The sequence below is a fragment of the Mytilus trossulus genome, chromosome 13 (genome assembly GCF_036588685.1).
Source record: "Mytilus trossulus isolate FHL-02 chromosome 13, PNRI_Mtr1.1.1.hap1, whole genome shotgun sequence".
In the NCBI taxonomy this organism is placed as follows: Eukaryota; Metazoa; Mollusca; class Bivalvia; order Mytilida; family Mytilidae; genus Mytilus; species Mytilus trossulus.
In genome coordinates, this window is record NC_086385.1 from 16,159,875 (window position 1) to 16,179,998 (window position 20,124).

The window sequence follows — 20,124 nt, forward strand, 5'->3', positions numbered from 1 at the left end:
TTGCTTAGACTTCGGATGAAAACAAGACGTGCTAACATCTTCAATGAAATATCATTATCATACAGATCTTATGTTATTCATCTATTGATAAAGACTTTTCTGATTTATTTTTAGTCTGATTCTATTCAACTTCATACTTAATCAACTCAAAATCATGCTGTTACTCAGCCAGATTAGTGGACAACCACAACTTGTTAGAATTTAAAAAAAATAAATTCAATTGTCTAACTGAGTCAGATAATAAACATGATTAAGGTTTAATTTTGTTTTTCTAAAAAACAAACAAATTAGGTTAACCTTTGATTTTACAAAAAAAATTAGTAGAACATGTTTGTAGGAAGATACTGATCAAACAGAGCTAATGTGAAAGATATTTAAATATAACAAATAATTGATACAATTTTATTAAGTGGGATTTTATTTAACTTGTCTTGTCCATCTGCATCCTGGTTACAAATGATTTATACATTAGAAAATAAGGCTTTTTTAACACAATCAGGTGGATTGATCAATGAATTGCATGTATTTGTTGTTTATGAAGAATAATTTAATTATGAAGCCATTTATGTTCACGTCTCCTAAATTTTGACATCCAAAATTCGCATCTCTTTATGAAGACACCATAAAACCACGAATCAGTGATGTTCACGCCCTAAATTCACACCAGTTCTTCCTACCGATGATGACACCCTTTACAATGCATACTCCTTTGATGTTGAAACCCTTTTACATTCATCCACCACTGAAAGTGACACTCTTTAAGTTCACACTTCACTGATGGGGGTACCCTAAATTCGTACACCACACGAACGGAATTTTACGAGCATTTAATTTATATAGCGACCTGTGTTTTCCGGAACGTCTTATTTCCAATATTTCACAGACCTCTGAAAAAGTTAGAGCATACAGGTTTCATCTACTATGTGCATTAAATACACTATCAAATTATATTTGTAAATTGTAAAAGATTAAGAATATATTAATAACTGTACTAAATAATCTGAAATAGAATAACACATATTTCTCTCAGCCTGAATGCAATCATAACCAACTTTTCATACTATTTTTTTATCTACTTGCAAATGAGGAAGAATTCTCCTTAAACTGTAAATTATGAAACAGGCAGACTAACTTTATGGGAAAAAATATTAGCGTGTACTACCATCCAAGGAAATGAGTTTCTATAAAGTAACTAATCTGTCCATCGATGTGTAATATTTGACACTGGACATTATTTTTGGAGTAATGCAATACATATAATGTATAGTATCAATCAAAATTAAAGACTTTTGAATGTAACAATATGGTACAAATCCTTTTGATTTACTGAATTTTTATATATTTTTTTTTTATCTAAATGAAAATATCATAAACTGCTCCTTGTTAATGTAAATAAGAAGATTTGGTATGTGTGCCAATGAAACAACTCTCCATCAAGTCACAAGGTATAAAACATTTAATTATAGATCAAAAGTACGGCCTCAACATGGAGCTTTGGCCCTCATCGAACAGCACGATATAACGGTCCCTAAAATGACTAGTGTAAAATATTTAAAAATGGAAAACAAAAGTCTAATCTATAATAACGGTCAATTCGCTACGTTATTCTGTAGTTTTTGGGTCAATTCCGAAATAGAAAGTAGGCGTCTCACTGTTTTTCAAAATGAGTACAGTCCTTGGATGGTGTAAACTTCCCACTAACACCATACACCATTACACCATACACCATACACCATTACACCATACACCTTGTACCATTACACCATACACGTTACACCATTGCACCATACACGTTACACATTACACCATACACCATTCCCCATTCTATCTGCACGATCCGAAATTACCCATAACGCAATTAAATTTCAAATATTAAGATCATTATTATTGTTTATGTTTACAATCCGAAAAATTAAAATAAAAAGACCTTCGTTTTCAACCAATGAAATGTTGTACACCGTTCATTCACACCATTCCCGATCGCACGTTACACAATCACACCATTCCTCATACACCATTACACCATTCCCCTTACACCATACACCATAGCACCATACACCTTACACCATTGCACCATATGCCATACACCATTACACCATACACGTTTTTTTGGGAAGTTTACACCATCCAAGGGCTGTAGTTACACTGGTGCTTAAAAAAATCTGATACTAAACAGAAATATAAACCGTACATAAGATTTTATCAATCGTGTCTCAAATAACGTTGTTTTATATTTTTCTATGATATGATTTAATTCGGTATTAAGTTCGTGCAAATAAAAATGACGATAAAAAAAAATTCAAGAGAGTAATCGACATCGGTCTTTATATGTATATAACCATTTAACCCGGTTTAACCTTATACATTTTATATAAAAGATAAAACATGGAACTTCATTCACTTCACGTCAACGAATGGGTAATTATTTAGTTAGTATGTGACCATCCGTTTCTGTTAACTGCTTACTAGATGATCCGTTTATTAAAATGTAAATAACTTTCACCAATCTGTAATTTGTATGATAACATTTTGAAATATTAAGTAAATGATATACTTGAAATATACATTTGTTGACCAAATATAGATAAGAACTATCATTTTACATTAGAAACAAAAAAATTAAGAACATTTTTAGAAATATAACTGATCATTCTATCTTTAGAGGCGGAAAGCATACATACATGACTACTTTATGTCAGAATGCACGACTGTGTACAACGTTTTAAGACACAGTTACCGGTTACAATAATTAACCTTATTCTTAGATAACCAATTAAATTTTAAAGATTCTATCAGGAAAAAAATAATTGTTTTTAAGTTTACAAACTTTATCTAATGAAATAAATATACAGTCATATTAAAAGACCACACAAGAATACCAATTAAGCTTTAGAGATTTTATTCAAAAGGGGGAGTAACCCCTGATAAAAACAGATAAACTGTCGCCTTTTTTATTCAAAGTATTTAAAATCTTAACACGACTAAACACGATCTTACAGCAACTAAACAGGTTTTTCACCTTTGGTCTGATTTGATCTGAACGTAATCTAAACAAGTCTTATTTGAACGCTAGAAGAATCTGCCTTGTTTATCTTGACATGACTGGTCTGACTAAACACGATAGATCTAAACAGAGTCTGTGTGTCTAAACAGGTCCTAACGTTTTTCCCTAGCAGTAAATTAAGTCGATCAGACCAAAATGACCGTCTCAGACTTAAATCTGGCTACTAGTGGTTGATAACTTTAAATCATAAATCAGTTATGATAATGTTCTAGTTGCACATACCAGTCATGATTACTTATTAAATACAAACACAACTGATGGTCACACAATGGTAATTTGCAAACCATTGATTGACACACAATTGATGATGACATGATAAATGCGCAAACCATTAATGGTCACATGATTCATGATGACATGAAAAATTCGCAAATCACTGATGGTCACATCATTGATGATGACATGGTAAATTTGCAAACTACTGATTGTAATTCCGTTGATGATGACATACAAATTTGCAAGCCATTGATAAACACATCACTAATGGTGACATGGTTAATTCACACACCATTTATGGTGATATTATTAATTGAAAACCAATTGACACCTATCAGACACCATTGGTGATTCAATTCAAAATTTTAATACCACTGAAAGGAACAGCCCATTTACGAATGTAAATACCAGTGGTAACATCCTTATTCTATACACCAGTATTGAAGACATCTTTAATTTTAACTCAATGGTTGATGACAAATTAAAATAAAACGTACCAGATGACATGGTTAATGACGACTTAAATTTACACACCACTGATATTATTATCCCTAATACATACACCTCTGGAGAATGAAGCCCTGAAATATCACAGGACTGATAATACCACCTAAATCCAATCAAGATTAAAGGTAACATCCTATATTCCCATACCACGACGACAACAATCAAAATGAAGGCACAATTCATGTTAACACCACTTGTCTTGTCCTATTGCATCATTGAAACGGTTTAGACATTTAGAACAGTTTTATTAAATAATCGTGTTGATCAAGGTTGCATTTCTTTTTTGTTGATGTAGAATATATGAAAAACTCGTTTCTAATTTAAACAATTTTCAAATTTTATTGATATTATTTTTTAAATTCTCTGTAACCTTTGTTAGTTTAAACTATCAATCTATCTTTTTATGAAACCATTCAACTTTTAAACAGTAAAACCCTATAAATTCACACTCTACTGGTGATGACATCCAAAAACAACGTACCATTGATGGTTAAAGCCTTAAATCCACACACCATTGATGATGGAATAATTCAAATCATTCTCTAATGATGATGGCATCCTAAATTTCAAGAATGTTTTAAATAACTGCTCATAGTCAAGACTATTACAGTTCATTTGAACACAAATGATAACACATTTAATTCACACATCACTGATTATCACATTTTGAATTACCACACCAATGATGGAGAAATCTGAATATTGGGAACTATTTATAATGATGCCCTAAATTCATACACTATTGACAACTTTAAATTATAAATCAGTGATGATGACGCACTAAATGCACACACTAGTGACAACTTTAAATACACACACCAGTGATGGTCCCACCATTGATGGTGACATGGTAGATTCATAAACCACTGATTTTTACCCAATTAATGGTGCAATGGTAAATTCGCAAACACCTGATAGTCATAACATTGATGATGACATGGGAGATTTGCAAAAAAATGAAAGCATGGTACATTCAAAAACCACTGATGGTCACACCATTAATGGTGACATGGTAAACTTGAAAACCATTGATGGTCACATTTTATATGATGGCATGGTTACTTGAAAACCACTGATAGAAACATCTTTGTTGGTGCCATAAATACACACACAATTGATTGTGTCATGGTAAATTGAAACCCATTTAAGGCGACACCTAAACTTTAGACATCATTGATGATTACATCCAAATTTAAACACCACTGATGGGAACAGCCTTTTATTATCACATTGACGACATTTTTAATTTGACACCATTGATGATGACAAATTATTATAAAACTCACCCGATGATGACACCGCTGGTACTGGTGTCCTTAATTCATAATTAACTCAATAATGTTAATGACTCCTTCAATATATCCTCCAAAAAAGGGTGTTTTCCCTTATTCGAATACAATGATAATGACTCATTTAATGCATTCACCAATAATGGTGATATTTCTTAATCAATTACAATTTACGATGATTTTTTCGATCCGTCTAATAATAATGGTGATATCTAAAATGTACACTGTTAATGTTTCCTTCTAGTCATCCACCGATAATGGTAATATTTCTAATTTATACATCACTGATGATGACTCCTTCCATCCACTCGGACGTCTCTTAAACTGAGTTTTACTGTGCGTAATGGTGAAGGTTTGTTTTTCTACATTCGCTAGAGGTACAGGGGGGTTGAGATCTCAAAACACATGTTAAACCCTGCTGCAATTTTGTGCCTGTCCTAAGTCAGACCCTAACCTCTGTTCATTTGGTATGATTTTTAATTTTAGTTGCTCGTGTATAATTCGGAATTTAGTATGACGTCCATTATCACTGAACTAGTTAGATATTTGTTTATTTGCCAGCTGACGGATGCCTCCTCACCACTTGTCATGACTCCTTGAGTTCATCTATCAATAATGGTGATATCCCTATTCTACACACAACTATTCATGACTCCTTGAGTTCATCTATCAATAATGGTGATATCCCTATTCTCCACACAACTAATCATGACTCCTTGAGTTCATCTATCAATAGTGGTGATATCCCTATTCTACACACCACTTGTCATGTTGGTAACATGGTGAATTATACACCCCTGATTATGTCACCTTACTGCGTACACCATTGATGATCACATCTTAAATTGAAACATTACTCATGAGACCAGCCTATATATCTACAAATCACAAATATTACGCCCTAAATTCATGAACCAGTGATGATAACATTTTGATTTTTAATACCACTGATGATGACAAATTAAATTAACCTCAAATGACTATGACACATTAAATATACACTATACTGATGTTGGTGTCATTGATTCATTCAACTGGAGATTCTAACCCTAAAATAGCACACCACTGAAGATAACGCACTGAATCCGATCATCATGTTTTAGTGTTCCTTTTAAAACTGTTACACGATGATGACTGCTGTACCCATATTTTGAATATTTTACTTAATATGTCTGTTTAGTTCACGCATCATTGTAAATATAACGGAATTTGATGAGACTTAAAGTGAGAGGGTAAGCGCTAAAAACAACAGGTTGAATCCACCAATTTCTACATTTGAAAATGCCTGTACCAAGTCAGGAATATGACAGTTCTTGTCTATTTATTTTTAATGTGTTTTGTAATTGATTTTGTCATGTAATAATGGACTGGCCGATTAGATTTTCTCTAAGTTCAGTATTTTTGTGATTTATTTTTTAATTTTAACATACTCGTTCGATTCAAAATAGATAGTGTTAACGTTTCAATCTTCAAATCAAATCAGGTAATACACATGATATTAATAAAGGTTCAACATGTTCAATTGTGTTTTTGAACCAAAACAAAAGTACTTGCAAACCTCCGATTTTACCACCAACTGCTTAGAACAGGTTCGGTAAGATGATATCATAGTTTCAGATCTTATTTTCAACATCGTTTAGTGTAACAAATAATTGACAGAAGTATGTAAAGTAGTATTTTATTTCATTTGTCTTGTCATTCTTCATTCAGTAATGTAGATCTTTTATACTTTTATTCTAATATGACGTGCTTCTTTAGCTTTGTAAAGAAACCATACTTTATTATCCAATAAAATTAGTTTGCACATGCGTATATTGACTACGGCAGAAAAATGAATTTCGTCAAAATGGTATGCATTTAATGTATTTCCTTAAATTAAAACACTTTCAAACACTAAAATGATACACATTTTGTTACTAATACTTTAACAATGACAACAATGTGTTACAATTCGTAATTGAAAATAGTTGACCTAGATACAGCAACGTCCATGTTGGCTGTTCTAACTTCAAAACCCCTCCCCCTAAAAACACGTTTCATCTCTCAAAAGGCATGTCATTGTATATTAATTTCATTGAAACATATGTTCCGACGATAAAATATAAAATAAAGAATAGGTTACTATTACTGTTGTACTGAAATGACAAAATTGTTTCATATTTCTGATAAAATGGATTGACCCAAGCAGGGAATCGAACCCCATTATCCTATAAAAACAAATAGGCGTAATTACCAATATACCACCAAGGTTTCCAATCCATTTTACAAATGCAACAAGATTGTCACCCAGTATAAATTTTAATCTAATGTATAAATACAGCATTTGAAATCGTCAGATGCACAAAGGCGTGCCCTTTGATCAACTTTAAAAGGTGTAGCCACCGCAAGTATAAATGGATTTCTGTCAAAGGGCCCCTCCTGCCAAGTCTCGAATGTCAGCACAACTTTATCAAGAAATCCTCTATCAGATATGAACATATTTACCAATGCTGCAATATTAACCGGCGGAATATTTACGATTAATTTAGTAAATAAAGACCTACCCGATTCTCCTTGTGCGTCCACCGCCATTGACGACTGACTTGAAAATGTGCGTGTCAGAAATTGACCTCAAAGGAAAAGACTGTTGAAATATAACTTTTCTGTTATATTGTGACACAAATATTGTTTTAGTTGATAAATTAATTTATTAATATCTGTTTCAATTTTGAATTTTAGAAATTTATACAACTTTGCCAAATTAAACTGGTATGAACTAGTTGGATAAAAATCGCTATCGCTCTGGCAAAAATAATCACGAATATAATGCCTACTCATGTTAAAACTACAATAAAGTATAGCTGGCATCAATTATTTCTTAAATAAACAATTTCATAATTTTTAGATGACAGTTCGGATGATAATTATAACATCTAAAAACAATATATGCTGTTTATATATTGTTTATCAGAATGTTAGTACATGTGACCCTGATCATGTTTTTCAGAGTTGATTACTGATTGGTGTGATATATAAATCTTATTTACATATTTATTTATTACAACAAATTGTCCAGTTAATAACACAAATTTTGAAGATGTTTTATGTTGATATTATAGGAAGGTATGAAACCATTACTGTGTGCAGCACAGAATGGACACCTGGAGATCCTTCGTTATCTTATCACAGTCGGCTGTGATAGAGAAGTCAGATCAACCCAGATGATTATAGATAAAATTTACTCAGTCTGATCCTTCTTATCTATTTATTTAATCAACGTAAATGTATTTTGTTAATTAGATAAGTTTAATAGACAACAGTACTGTTTAAATTTTAATTTGATCAATCGTCAAACTGAATGAGATAATAGACGTACTAACAGTTTAATATATTTTTTTTAAAACATATCATATTGCAAAACTCTGATTTTACCTTGAGTTGATTAGAACAAGTTTGAACAGATGATATTGATTTTAAAGATCTGATGTTCACGCCTTTAAATGTTTACAAATAAGTGATAGTTGTATAAAAGGTGGTGTTTTAATTCACTTTTTGTTAGTTTTTTTTTTTTAGATATGAACGTTATGATCATAGTGCTGAAACTCACAAAAAAAACATTTTTTGCTATTGTTGAATATAAATACAAGTGTGACTGGTCATTCTATATAGTTTTAGAATATTAGTTAAACTTCTGATTTCACCTTAATTTAATAGAACCGGTTTGTCAGATAAAACGATTGGTACAATTCTAATGTAAAACATCTGTTATTTATAACAATTAATAAAGTGAGACTTTAGTTCACTTTTCTTGTCCTATTGCATCCTTGAAACGGTTTAGACATTAACATACATGTTTTATAACATAATTGGTTGATCAAGATTGCATTTCTTTTTTGTTTATTTATGAAGAATATATGAATTACTCAATACTTATTCTGATAATCTTCTAAATTTTCAATGTATTTCTATTTTCATGTATATTATTTTTAAACTTCTCAGTAACCTTTGCACTTTCATGATTTCACGGGAAATAATCTATCTATCTATCTATCCATCTATTTACCTATCCATCTATCTTTCTATCGATCTATCGATCCATCCATCCATCCATCCATCCATCCATTGATGATGACATGGTAAATTGGCATAAAAAGGAAAGTGATGACATGGTACATTCAAAACCCACTGATGGTCACACCATTAATGATGGCATGATAAACTTGAAAACCACTGATAGAAACATCATTGATGCTGACATAAATACACACACAATTGCTGGTGTCATGGTAAATTGAAACTCATTTAAGGCGACAGCTGAACTTCAGACATCATTGATGATTACATCCAAATTTTACCACCACTGATGGGAACAGCCTTTTATTATCACATTGACAACATTTTTAATTTGACACCATTGATGATGACAAATTATTATAAAACTCACTTGATGATGATATCCTTATTCTACACACCACTAATCATAACTCCTTGAGTTCATCTATCAATAAAGGTGATATCCCTATTCTACACACCACTAATCATAACTCCTTGAGTTCATCTATCAATAAAGGTGATATCCCTATTCTACACACCACTAATCATAACTCCTTGAGTTCATCTATCAATAAAGGTGATATCCCTATTTTACACACCACTTATCATAACTCCTTGAGTTCATCTATCAATAAAGGTGATATCCCTATTCTACACACCACTAATCATAACTCCTTGAGTTCATCTATCAATAAAGGTGATATCCCTATTCTACACACCACTAATCATGACTCCTTGAGTTCATCTATCAATGAAGGTGATATCCCTATTTTGCACACCACTAATCATAACTCCTTGAGTTCATCTATCAATAAAGGTGATATCCCTATTCTACACACCACTTATCATGACTCCTTGAGTTCATCTATCAATAAAGGTGATATCCCTATTCTACACACCACTAATCATGACTCCTTGAGTTCATCTATCAATAAAGGTGATATCCCTATTTTGCACACCACTAATCATAACTCCTTGAGTTCATCTATCAATAAAGGTGATATCTCTATTCTACACACCACAAATCATGACTCCTTGAGTTCGTCTATCAATAAAGGTGATATCCTTATTCTACACACCACTAATCATAACTCCTTGAGTTCATCTATCAATAAAGGTGATATCCCTATTCTACACACCACTAAGCATAACTCCTTGAGTTCATCTATCAATAAAGATGATATCCCTATTTTACACACCACTTATCATAACTCCTTGAGTTCATCTATCAATAAAGGTGATATCCCTATTCTACACACCACTTATCATAACTCCTTGAGTTCATCTATCAATAAAGGTGATATCCCTATTCTACACACCACTAATCATGACTCCTTGAGTTCATCTATCAATGAAGGTGATATCCCTATTTTGCACACCACTAATCATAACTCCTTGAGTTCATCTATCAATAAAGGTGATATCCCTATTCTACACACCACTTATCATGACTCCTTGAGTTCATCTATCAATAAAGGTGATATCCCTATTCTACACACCACTAATCATAACTCCTTGAGTTCATCTATCAATAAAGGTGATATCCCTATTCTACACACCACTAATCATAACTCCTTGAGTTCATCTATCAATAAAGGTGATATCTCTATTCTACACACCACTAATCATGACTCCTTGAGTTCGTCTATCAATAAAGGTGATATCCTTATTCTACACACCACTAATCATAACTCCTTGAGTTCATCTATCAATAAAGGTGATATCCCTATTCTACACACCACTAAGCATAACTCCTTGAGTTCATCTATCAATAATAGTGATATCCATATTCTACACACCACTTATCATAACTCCTTGAGTTCATCTATCTATAAAGGTGATATCCCTATTCTTCACACCACTAATCATAACTCCTTAAGTTCATCTATCAATAAAGGTGATATCCCTATTCTACACACCACTAATCATAACTCCTTGAGTTCATCTATCAATAAAAGAGGGACGAAAGACACCAATGGGACAGTCAAACTCGTAAATCTAAAACAAACTGACAACGCCATGGCTAAAAATGAAAAAGACAAACAGAAAAACAATAGTACATATGACACAACATAGAAAACTAAAGAATAAACAACACGAACCCCACCAAAAACTAGGGGTGATCTCAGATGCTCCGGAAGGGTAAGCAGATCCTGCTCCACATGCGGCACCCGTCGTGTTGCTTATGTGATTATAAATCCGGTAAATATTCTAATTCGGTAGGTCAAATTCATGAAAGGGAAGGGGATTGTAGTTACGACGTAAGGAACATATCCGATATCATTTGTGAAACGGTTATTCCATAACGGTCAACCAACTCGTGATGGCGTCCGTAAAAATTACGAAGGGATGATTTCAACTTCACCATTTGGAACTCTTGGTTTAATAGCTTCCTTGTGATCAGTAACCCTCTATCAAGAAAATCATGATAGGAAATGCAAGCACGGGAATATCGTATCAATTGGGAGATATATAACCCGTATGCAGGTGCTGCTGGAATGTTGCTACTTAGAAATGGAAAGTTCACAATTGGAAAGGTGAAATCATCTCTTTTGTCGTAAAGTTTTGTCTTCAACCGACCCTCATTGTCAATTTCTAGATGTAAGTCAAGATATGAAGCCGACTTAACTGTATAAAGGTGATATTTCTATTATACACACCACTAATCATAACTCCTTGAGTTCATCTATCAATAAAGGTGATATCCCTATTCTGCACACCACTAATCATGACTCCTTGAGTTCATCTATCAATAAAGGTTATATCCCTATTCTTCGCACCACTAATCATAACTCCTTGAGTTCATCTATCAATAAAGGTGATATCCCTATTCTACACACCACTAATCATGACTCCTTGAGTTCATCTATCAATGAAGGTGATATCCCTATTTTGCACACCACTAATCATAACTCCTTGAGTTCATCTATCAATAAAATTGATATCCCTATTCTACACACCACTTATCATGACTCCTTGAGTTCATCTATCAATAAAGGTGATATCCCTATTCTACACACCACTAATCATAACTCCTTGAGTTCATCTATCAATAAAGGTGATATCCCTATTCTACACACCACTAATCATAACTCCTTGAGTTCATCTATCAATAAAGGTGATATCTCTATTCTACACACCACTAATCATGACTCCTTGAGTTCGTCTATCAATAAAGGTGATATCCTTATTCTACACACCACTAATCATAACTCCTTGAGTTCATCTATCAATAATAGTGATATCCATATTCTACACACCACTTATCATAACTCCTTGAGTTCATCTATCTATAAAGGTGATATCCCTATTCTTCACACCACTAATCATAACTCCTTAAGTTCATCTATCAATAAAGGTGATATCCCTATTCTACACACCACTAATCATAACTCCTTGAGTTCATCTATCAATAAAAGAGGGACGAAAGACACCAATGGGACAGTCAAACTCGTAAATCTAAAACAAACTGACAACGCCGTGGCTAAAAATGAAAAAGACAAACAGAAAAACAATAGTACATATGACATAACATAGAAAACTAAAGAATAAACAACACGAACCCCACCAAAAACTAGGGGTGATCTCAGGTGCTCCGGAAGGGTAAGCAGATCCTGCTCCACATGCGGCACCCGTCGTGTTGCTTATGTGATTACAAATCCGGTAAATAGTCTAATTCGGTAGGTCAAATTCATGAAAGGGAAGGGGATTGTAGTTACGACGTAAGGAACATATCCGATATCATTTGTGAAACGGTTATTCCATAACGGTCAACCAACTCGTGATGGCGTCCGTAAAATTTACGAAGGGATGATTTCAACTTCACCATTTGGAACTCTTGGTTTAATAGCTTCCTTGTGCTCAGTAACCCTCTATCAAGAAAATCATGATAGGAAATGCAAGCACGGGAATATCGTATCAATTGGGAGATATATACCCCGTATGCAGGTGCTGCTGGAATGTTGCTACTTAGAAATGGAAAGTTCACAATTAGAAAGCTGAAATCATCTCTTTTGTCGTAAAGTTTTGTCTTCAACCGACCCTCATTGTCAATTTCTAGATGTAAGTCAAGATATGAAGCCGACTTAACTGTATAAAGGTGATATCTCTATTCTACACACCACTAATCATAACTCCTTGAGTTCATCTATCAATAAAGGTGATATCCCTATTCTGCACACCACTAATCATGACTCCTTGAGTTCATCTATCAATAAAGGTTATATCCCTATTCTTCGCAACACTAATCATAACTCCTTGAGTTCATCTATCAATAAAGGTGATATCCCTATTCTACACACCACTAATCATAACTCCTTGAGTTCATTTGTCAATAAAGGTGATATCTCTATTCTACACACCACTAATCATAACTCCTTGAGTTCATCTATCAATAAAGGTGATATCCCTATTCTACATACCACTAATCATGACTCCTTGAGTTCATCTATCAATAAAGGTGATATCCCTATTCTACACACCACTAATCATGACTTCTTGAGTTCATCTATCAATATTGGTGATATCCCTATTCTACACACCACTAATCATAACTCCTTGAGTTCATCTATCAATAAAGGTGATATCCCTATTCTACACACCACTAATCATAACTCCTTGAGTTCATCTATCAATAAAGGTAATATCCCTATTCTACACACCACTAATCATAACTCCTTGAGTTCATCTATCAATAAAGGTGATATCCCTATTCTACACACCACTTATCATGACTCCTTGAGTTCATCTATCAATAAAGGTGATATCCCTATTCTACACACCACTTATCATAACTCCTTGAGTTCATCTATCAATAAAGGTGATATCCCTATTTTACACACCACTAATCATAACTCCTTGAGTTCATCTATCAATAAAGGTGATATCCCTATTCTACACACCACTTATCATGACTCCTTGAGTTCATCTATCAATAAAGGTGATATCCCTATTCTACATACCACTAATCATGACTCCTTGAGTTCATCTATCAATAAAGGTGATATCCCTATTCTACACACCACTAATCATGACTTCTTGAGTTCATCTATCAATATTGGTGATATCCCTATTCTACACACCACTAATCATAACTCCTTGAGTTCATCTATCAATAAAGGTGATATCCCTATTCTACACACCACTAATCATAACTCCTTGAGTTCATCTATCAATAAAGGTAATATCCCTATTCTACACACCACTAATCATAACTCCTTGAGTTCATCTATCAATAAAGGTGATATCCCTATTCTACACACCACTTATCATGACTCCTTGAGTTCATCTATCAATAAAGGTGATATCCCTATTCTACACACCACTTATCATAACTCCTTGAGTTCATCTATCAATAAAGGTGATATCCCTATTTTACACACCACTAATCATAACTCCTTGAGTTCATCTATCAATAAAGGTGATATCCCTATTCTACACACCACTTATCATGACTCCTTGGGTTTATCTATCAATAAAGGTGATATCCCTTTTCTACACACCACTTTTCATGACTCCTTGAGTTCATCTATCAATAAAGGTGATATCCCTATTCGACACACCATTAATCATAACTCCTTGAGTTCATCTATCAATAAAGGTGATATCTCTTTTCTACACACCACTAATCATAACTCCTTGAGTTCATCTATCAATAATGGTGATATCTCTATTCTACACACCACTAATCATAACTCCTTGAGTTAATCTATCAATAAAGGTGATATCCCTATTATACACACCACTAATCAATACTCCTTGAGTTCATCTATCAATAAAAGGGATATCCCTATTTTACACACCACTAAACATAACTCCTTGAGTTCATCTATTAATAATGGTGATATCCCTTTTCTACACACCACTAATCATGACTCCTTGAATTCATCTATCAATAAAGGTGATATCCCTAATTGTCACAGATTGATGATGACTTATTCCAGTCATCAATCAATGATGGTGATATCCCTATTCAACTATCCACTGATGATGATACTCGATCCATCCGCTCATTATGGTGGCATACCTAATTCTGAAACAATTTATTGTGACTTCTTAGCTTCATTCAGGAAAAACGCTGACATCCCTACATAACACACTACTGATAATGACACTCTAAATTTAAACAACTCTGATGATGACACCCGAAATTTCAACACCACTCATGATGACCTTGGTAATTCATTCACCAATAATGGTAATAGCGCTAATGCACACACCACTGATACTAACTCCTTCAAATCATCCACTTGTAATGGTAAATACCTTATTTCTCATACATTATATGATGACTCTGTCAATTCAAGATGGTGATATCCCTGCTTCACACACCACTCATGATGACAACCACTGAAATGACGTCTTCAATTCACCAACCAATTATAGTGATACTTTCACTTCACACACATCTGATATTGACCTCTTGGTTTCATTCACAAATAATGTTGATGTTCCTTATTACCTCAGCTTGATGATGATTCCCTTAATGCATCCATTATAATGGTACTATCTCTACTTCAAACACCACTGATGATGACTTCTTTAGGTCATTAATCGATAATGGTTATAACCCTTATTGTTGCAGATTTATAATGACTCCTTCAATTCATCCATCGATAACAGTGATATCCATATCCAACACCTCACTGATGATAAGTCTCAATTCATCCAAGAGCGATGAAGGAATCCTTAATTATCAAGAAACTCATGATGACTCCAACAATGTATACACCAAAAATTGTGTTATTCCCAATTCACAGACCACAGATGATGACTCCTTCGAATTATTAACCAATAATTGTGTTATCCTTAAATCTCTCATAACTTATGACTATTTCAATTCATCCAGTTATAATTATTATGTTTCTTATTCACACACCACTGATGATAATGCCTTTAATTCATCAACCAATAATGTTGATATTCCTTATTCACACAGCTTCGATGATAATGATCCCTTCAATTTATCCATACTATTCTTTCACCACTGATAATAACACCCTCAATTTATACGTAAAATATAATATTGATGAAAATTTAAATTCAAACACCACTGATGTTGACATATTCAATTCATCTACTCGTATCAGTAATCGTGTTATCACTTATTCACACAGCACTTATGATGATACCCTTTATCCAAACGTCAGTGATGTTGGTATCCTTACACTATATTCATAACAAAACATTGTCTACTTAATGACACAAGTTTGATGTCTGTTTCGTGTTGAGTTTACACTATCGCGTGCTACTTAATATGCCGTCTGGAGATCATCTGCTGTCTGAATGCAGTCGGCTTTGATAAAGATGTCAGATCAGATGAATAATATTAAATAAAATAGCCTTAGTCCGATTATATTCCTCATCATACTAAATTTTAAACTAAATCATTCATACACCAATAATAATGCCACTAAATTAAAACGCGACTGATGTTAGCCTGTTCAATTTTTCAAAAAATAGTAGGGAAATCCCTATACTAACAAATCGATGATGATGTAGCCTTCAATTCAAACCCCATTCATGATAGTACCTCAATTAATATTGATAACATATATTGCCAACTTTATGACACAAGTTTGATTTATGTTTCATGTTGATTTTACAGAGTGGGGACACACCACTATTTCTTGCTTCTGCATATGGACATCTGGAGATCGTCCGTTATCTCATCCAACTTGGTTGTGATAAAGAGACAAGGAACAAGGTGATTATATGTATTTTCTTAGACTGATAACATGCATCTTAACACTGATCTACATTAAATTTTTTAGTTGACTAGACAGTTTTAACGGACATAAAACTGTAAATAGGACTACATTGAGCGAGTTCAAAAAGCCGATATAGTATTATGTGAACTAATGATTTTACTTGTTGATAAGCAGCGGATGAAAAAAAGACGCGATAACATCTTTAATTGTTAATCATACAGATCTTATGTTAGCATCTTGTTGTTATTCATCTATAAAGAAAATTTAGACTTTTCTGATTTATTCTTAGTCTGATTCTACTCAACTTAATTAACATAAAATCATGTTATTACTCAGCCAGGTAATATGGACAACCAAAACTTGTAAGAATAAAAAAAAAGATTTTAATTGTCAAACTGAATCAGATAATAAACTTGATTAAGGTATAATTTTGTTTTCTAACAAACACACAAATTTGATTAACCTCTGATGTTGCCAAAAACAATTAGTAGAACATGTTTGTCGAAGATTATATTCAAAAAGAGCTTATGTGAAAATATTTTAATGAAAACAAATGATTGATACAATGTTATAAAGTGGGATTTTATTTTACTTGTCTTGTCCATCTGCATCCTTGTTACAAATGATTTATACATTAGAAACTAAGTTTCTTTTACATAATCAGTTGATCGATCAATGAATTGCATTTATTTGTTGTTAATGCAGAATAATTTAATTATGAAGCCATTTAAATTCACACATGCTAAATCCTGACATCCAAAAATCGCATCTCTTTATGAAGACATCATAAAACCAGTGATGGTGACGCACTAAATTCACACTAGTTCTTCCAAGTGATGACGAAACCTTTTACATTCATACTCCACTGATGGTGACACAATTTAAATTCATCCACCACTGAAAATGACACTCTTTAAATTCACACGTCACTGATGGTGATACTCTAAATTCATATACCTGTGATGGTGACACCCTTTCAATTCACACTCCACTGATGGTGACAACCTAAAAATACACACACCACTGATGGTGACATTCTTAAAATTTACAAGTCATTGATAATGACATTCTTTAAATTCACACCACGTCACTGCTGGTGACACCCTTTAATTTCATGCGTGACTGATGGTGACATCCTTAACATGCAAACACTACTGATAGTGGCCTTCTTTAAATTCACACAGAACTGATGATGAAAATTTTTAATTGCACACACCACAATTGATGATTACACCCTTCAAAATGCACACACCAAAGATGGTAACATCCTAGATTCACACATAACTGATGATGACATCATTTAATTTCAAACACCACTGATGATTATGGCATCAATTCATACACCAAGGCTGATAATATTACTTTTTCACACACCACTGATGCCGCGTCAATAGTACGATTTATGTTAAAAACATTACAACTTTGGTCTAAGGATAAAAAACAATTATTAATAAACACGAAATTGAATATATCATGTAAAGTGCATTAACAAAAAAATGATACACTTATTGCAAGTTTCCAGCATACTTTACAAAGTTACTGAAGTATTATAAAGTTGACTTTTCAAAACAGGGCTAGTAATGTTTTGTTGAATATTTTTACCGTCAATATAAAAATGTATTATACTGTTGTTTTTCCTCGTCTGATAAGGCATATGATATACATATTTCATATGGGATGTTTTACAATTGGAGTCCAAAACCTTTTTATTTTGAAACAAATACTTCAGAACCTCTTTATAAAAAGTAACGAGCAAAATATTTTAAACTGTTTCTCCATTGTTGAAGCATATTATAAAAAGATCATAACTCGTCACTTATCATATCAGAAGTGTGATGATCAGCCCTCGGTCAATGTCAGCCCTCAAATCTTCTGCTCTTGGACTGATATTCCATCTGGTATGAAAAATGTCATGTAATAATCTGATAGTATCATACTACTGATGATGACTCATTTAATTCATGAAAAAAATAATGCTCATATCTCTTTATTCAGACAACACTAATAACCCCTCGAATTCATTAACAAATAATGGATATCCATTATGATAACATTCCACTGGTGATGACTCCTTTCATTCGTCCACACATAACTGGTGATATTTCTTATTCATCAACCAGTAATGATGATGTTCATATTTATCACACAGTTTGAACAAATGTTTACGTTTTTGCATTGACAATAATAGCCGTTAGTTAATGTTGGTTATTTGCCCTCTTGGGCAATATCAATATTAGCCCTCGAAATCTAAAATCGAGCCCTAAAATTTGACATCCGGTAACCTGTCAATCAAAACCTTTTCATAAACAAGATGTCATTGGAAGTTCCTCGATGATTGGGAGAGGTTTCTGTCATTATCAAATGACAATGCAAGTGAATTTATATAAGAAATACAAAATGAGAACACTTTGAAAAAAAATAATAAAAAAAGTATGAATCTGCTGTAGCAGGAAAAACTGTTAAATCAAAAGTGGAGAAAGTTATTTGTCCGACATTACTGAACATCACAAAAATCCAGTAAAATGTTGACGTCATAATAGAAAATATTTGACTGCATCATTGAAAAGTGATTGTTCAACTTGTATAACGAGAGTTCAAGCGGAACAGATTTCGAAATAGCGCTAATGTGTATTCCTCCACGGCATTAATTCGGAAATGTAACACTTTATATTTGTACTTCTGAGAAATAATATTTTAAGTGTTTCTTATTTGTTATTTTTTTCACAAACTGTATTTTTTAAATGTGATACGAATTGTGTTTATAAACTGCGATACTCTTTTTTTTCTTCAAATACTTTTTGAATTTTTGTTAAAAATATTGAATATACTTTGATTTGTGCTTTCTTTTAACTCCAGCTTGAAAATATGTAATAAATAGATAATTACATGTCATGTTCCATATTGAATGTGGTATTAGCCACTAACCACTAATCATGACTCCTTGAATTCATCCATCAATAATGATGATATGTCTATTCGACACCACACTTATCATGATTCCTTGAATTCATCCATCAATAATGATGATATGTCTATTCGACACCACACTTATCATGATTCCTTGAATTCATCCATCAATAATGATGATATGTCTATTCGACACCACACTTATCATGATTCCTTGAATTCATCCATCAATAATGATGATATGTCTATTCGACACAACACTTATCATGATTCCTTGAGTTCATCCATCATCAATAATGATGATATCTCTATTCTACACACCATTAATCATAACTCTTTGAGTTCATCCATCAATAATGGTGATATCCCTAATTGTCACAGGTTGATGATGACTTCTTCA

The 20,124-nt window shown here is 33.0% G+C and overlaps 1 protein-coding gene across 1 annotated transcript; it reads left to right on the plus strand.

Moving 5' to 3' along the window:
- The first annotated feature begins 4,679 nt into the window (after positions 1-4,679).
- On the plus strand, positions 4,680-14,814 carry LOC134694137 (GATA zinc finger domain-containing protein 14-like). The gene is made up of 4 exons (XM_063555133.1): positions 4,680-4,799; positions 8,175-8,178; positions 9,566-11,005; positions 13,208-14,814. The coding sequence occupies exons 1-4, from the start codon at positions 4,680-4,682 to the stop codon at positions 14,812-14,814; spliced, it is 3,171 nt and encodes a 1,056-aa protein (XP_063411203.1).
- Positions 14,815-20,124: the final 5,310 nt, after the last annotated feature.

Bases quoted from the DNA above. Each gene is read 5' to 3' on its own strand.
- LOC134694137 (XM_063555133.1), top strand. From the start codon at position 4,680: ATGGTAAATTCGCAAACACCTGATAGTCATAACATTGATGATGACATG. The intron at 11,006-13,207 runs GTGATATCCCTA...AACTGTATAAAG, and splicing joins AAGTTCATCTATCAATAAAG to GTGATATCTCTATTCTACAC.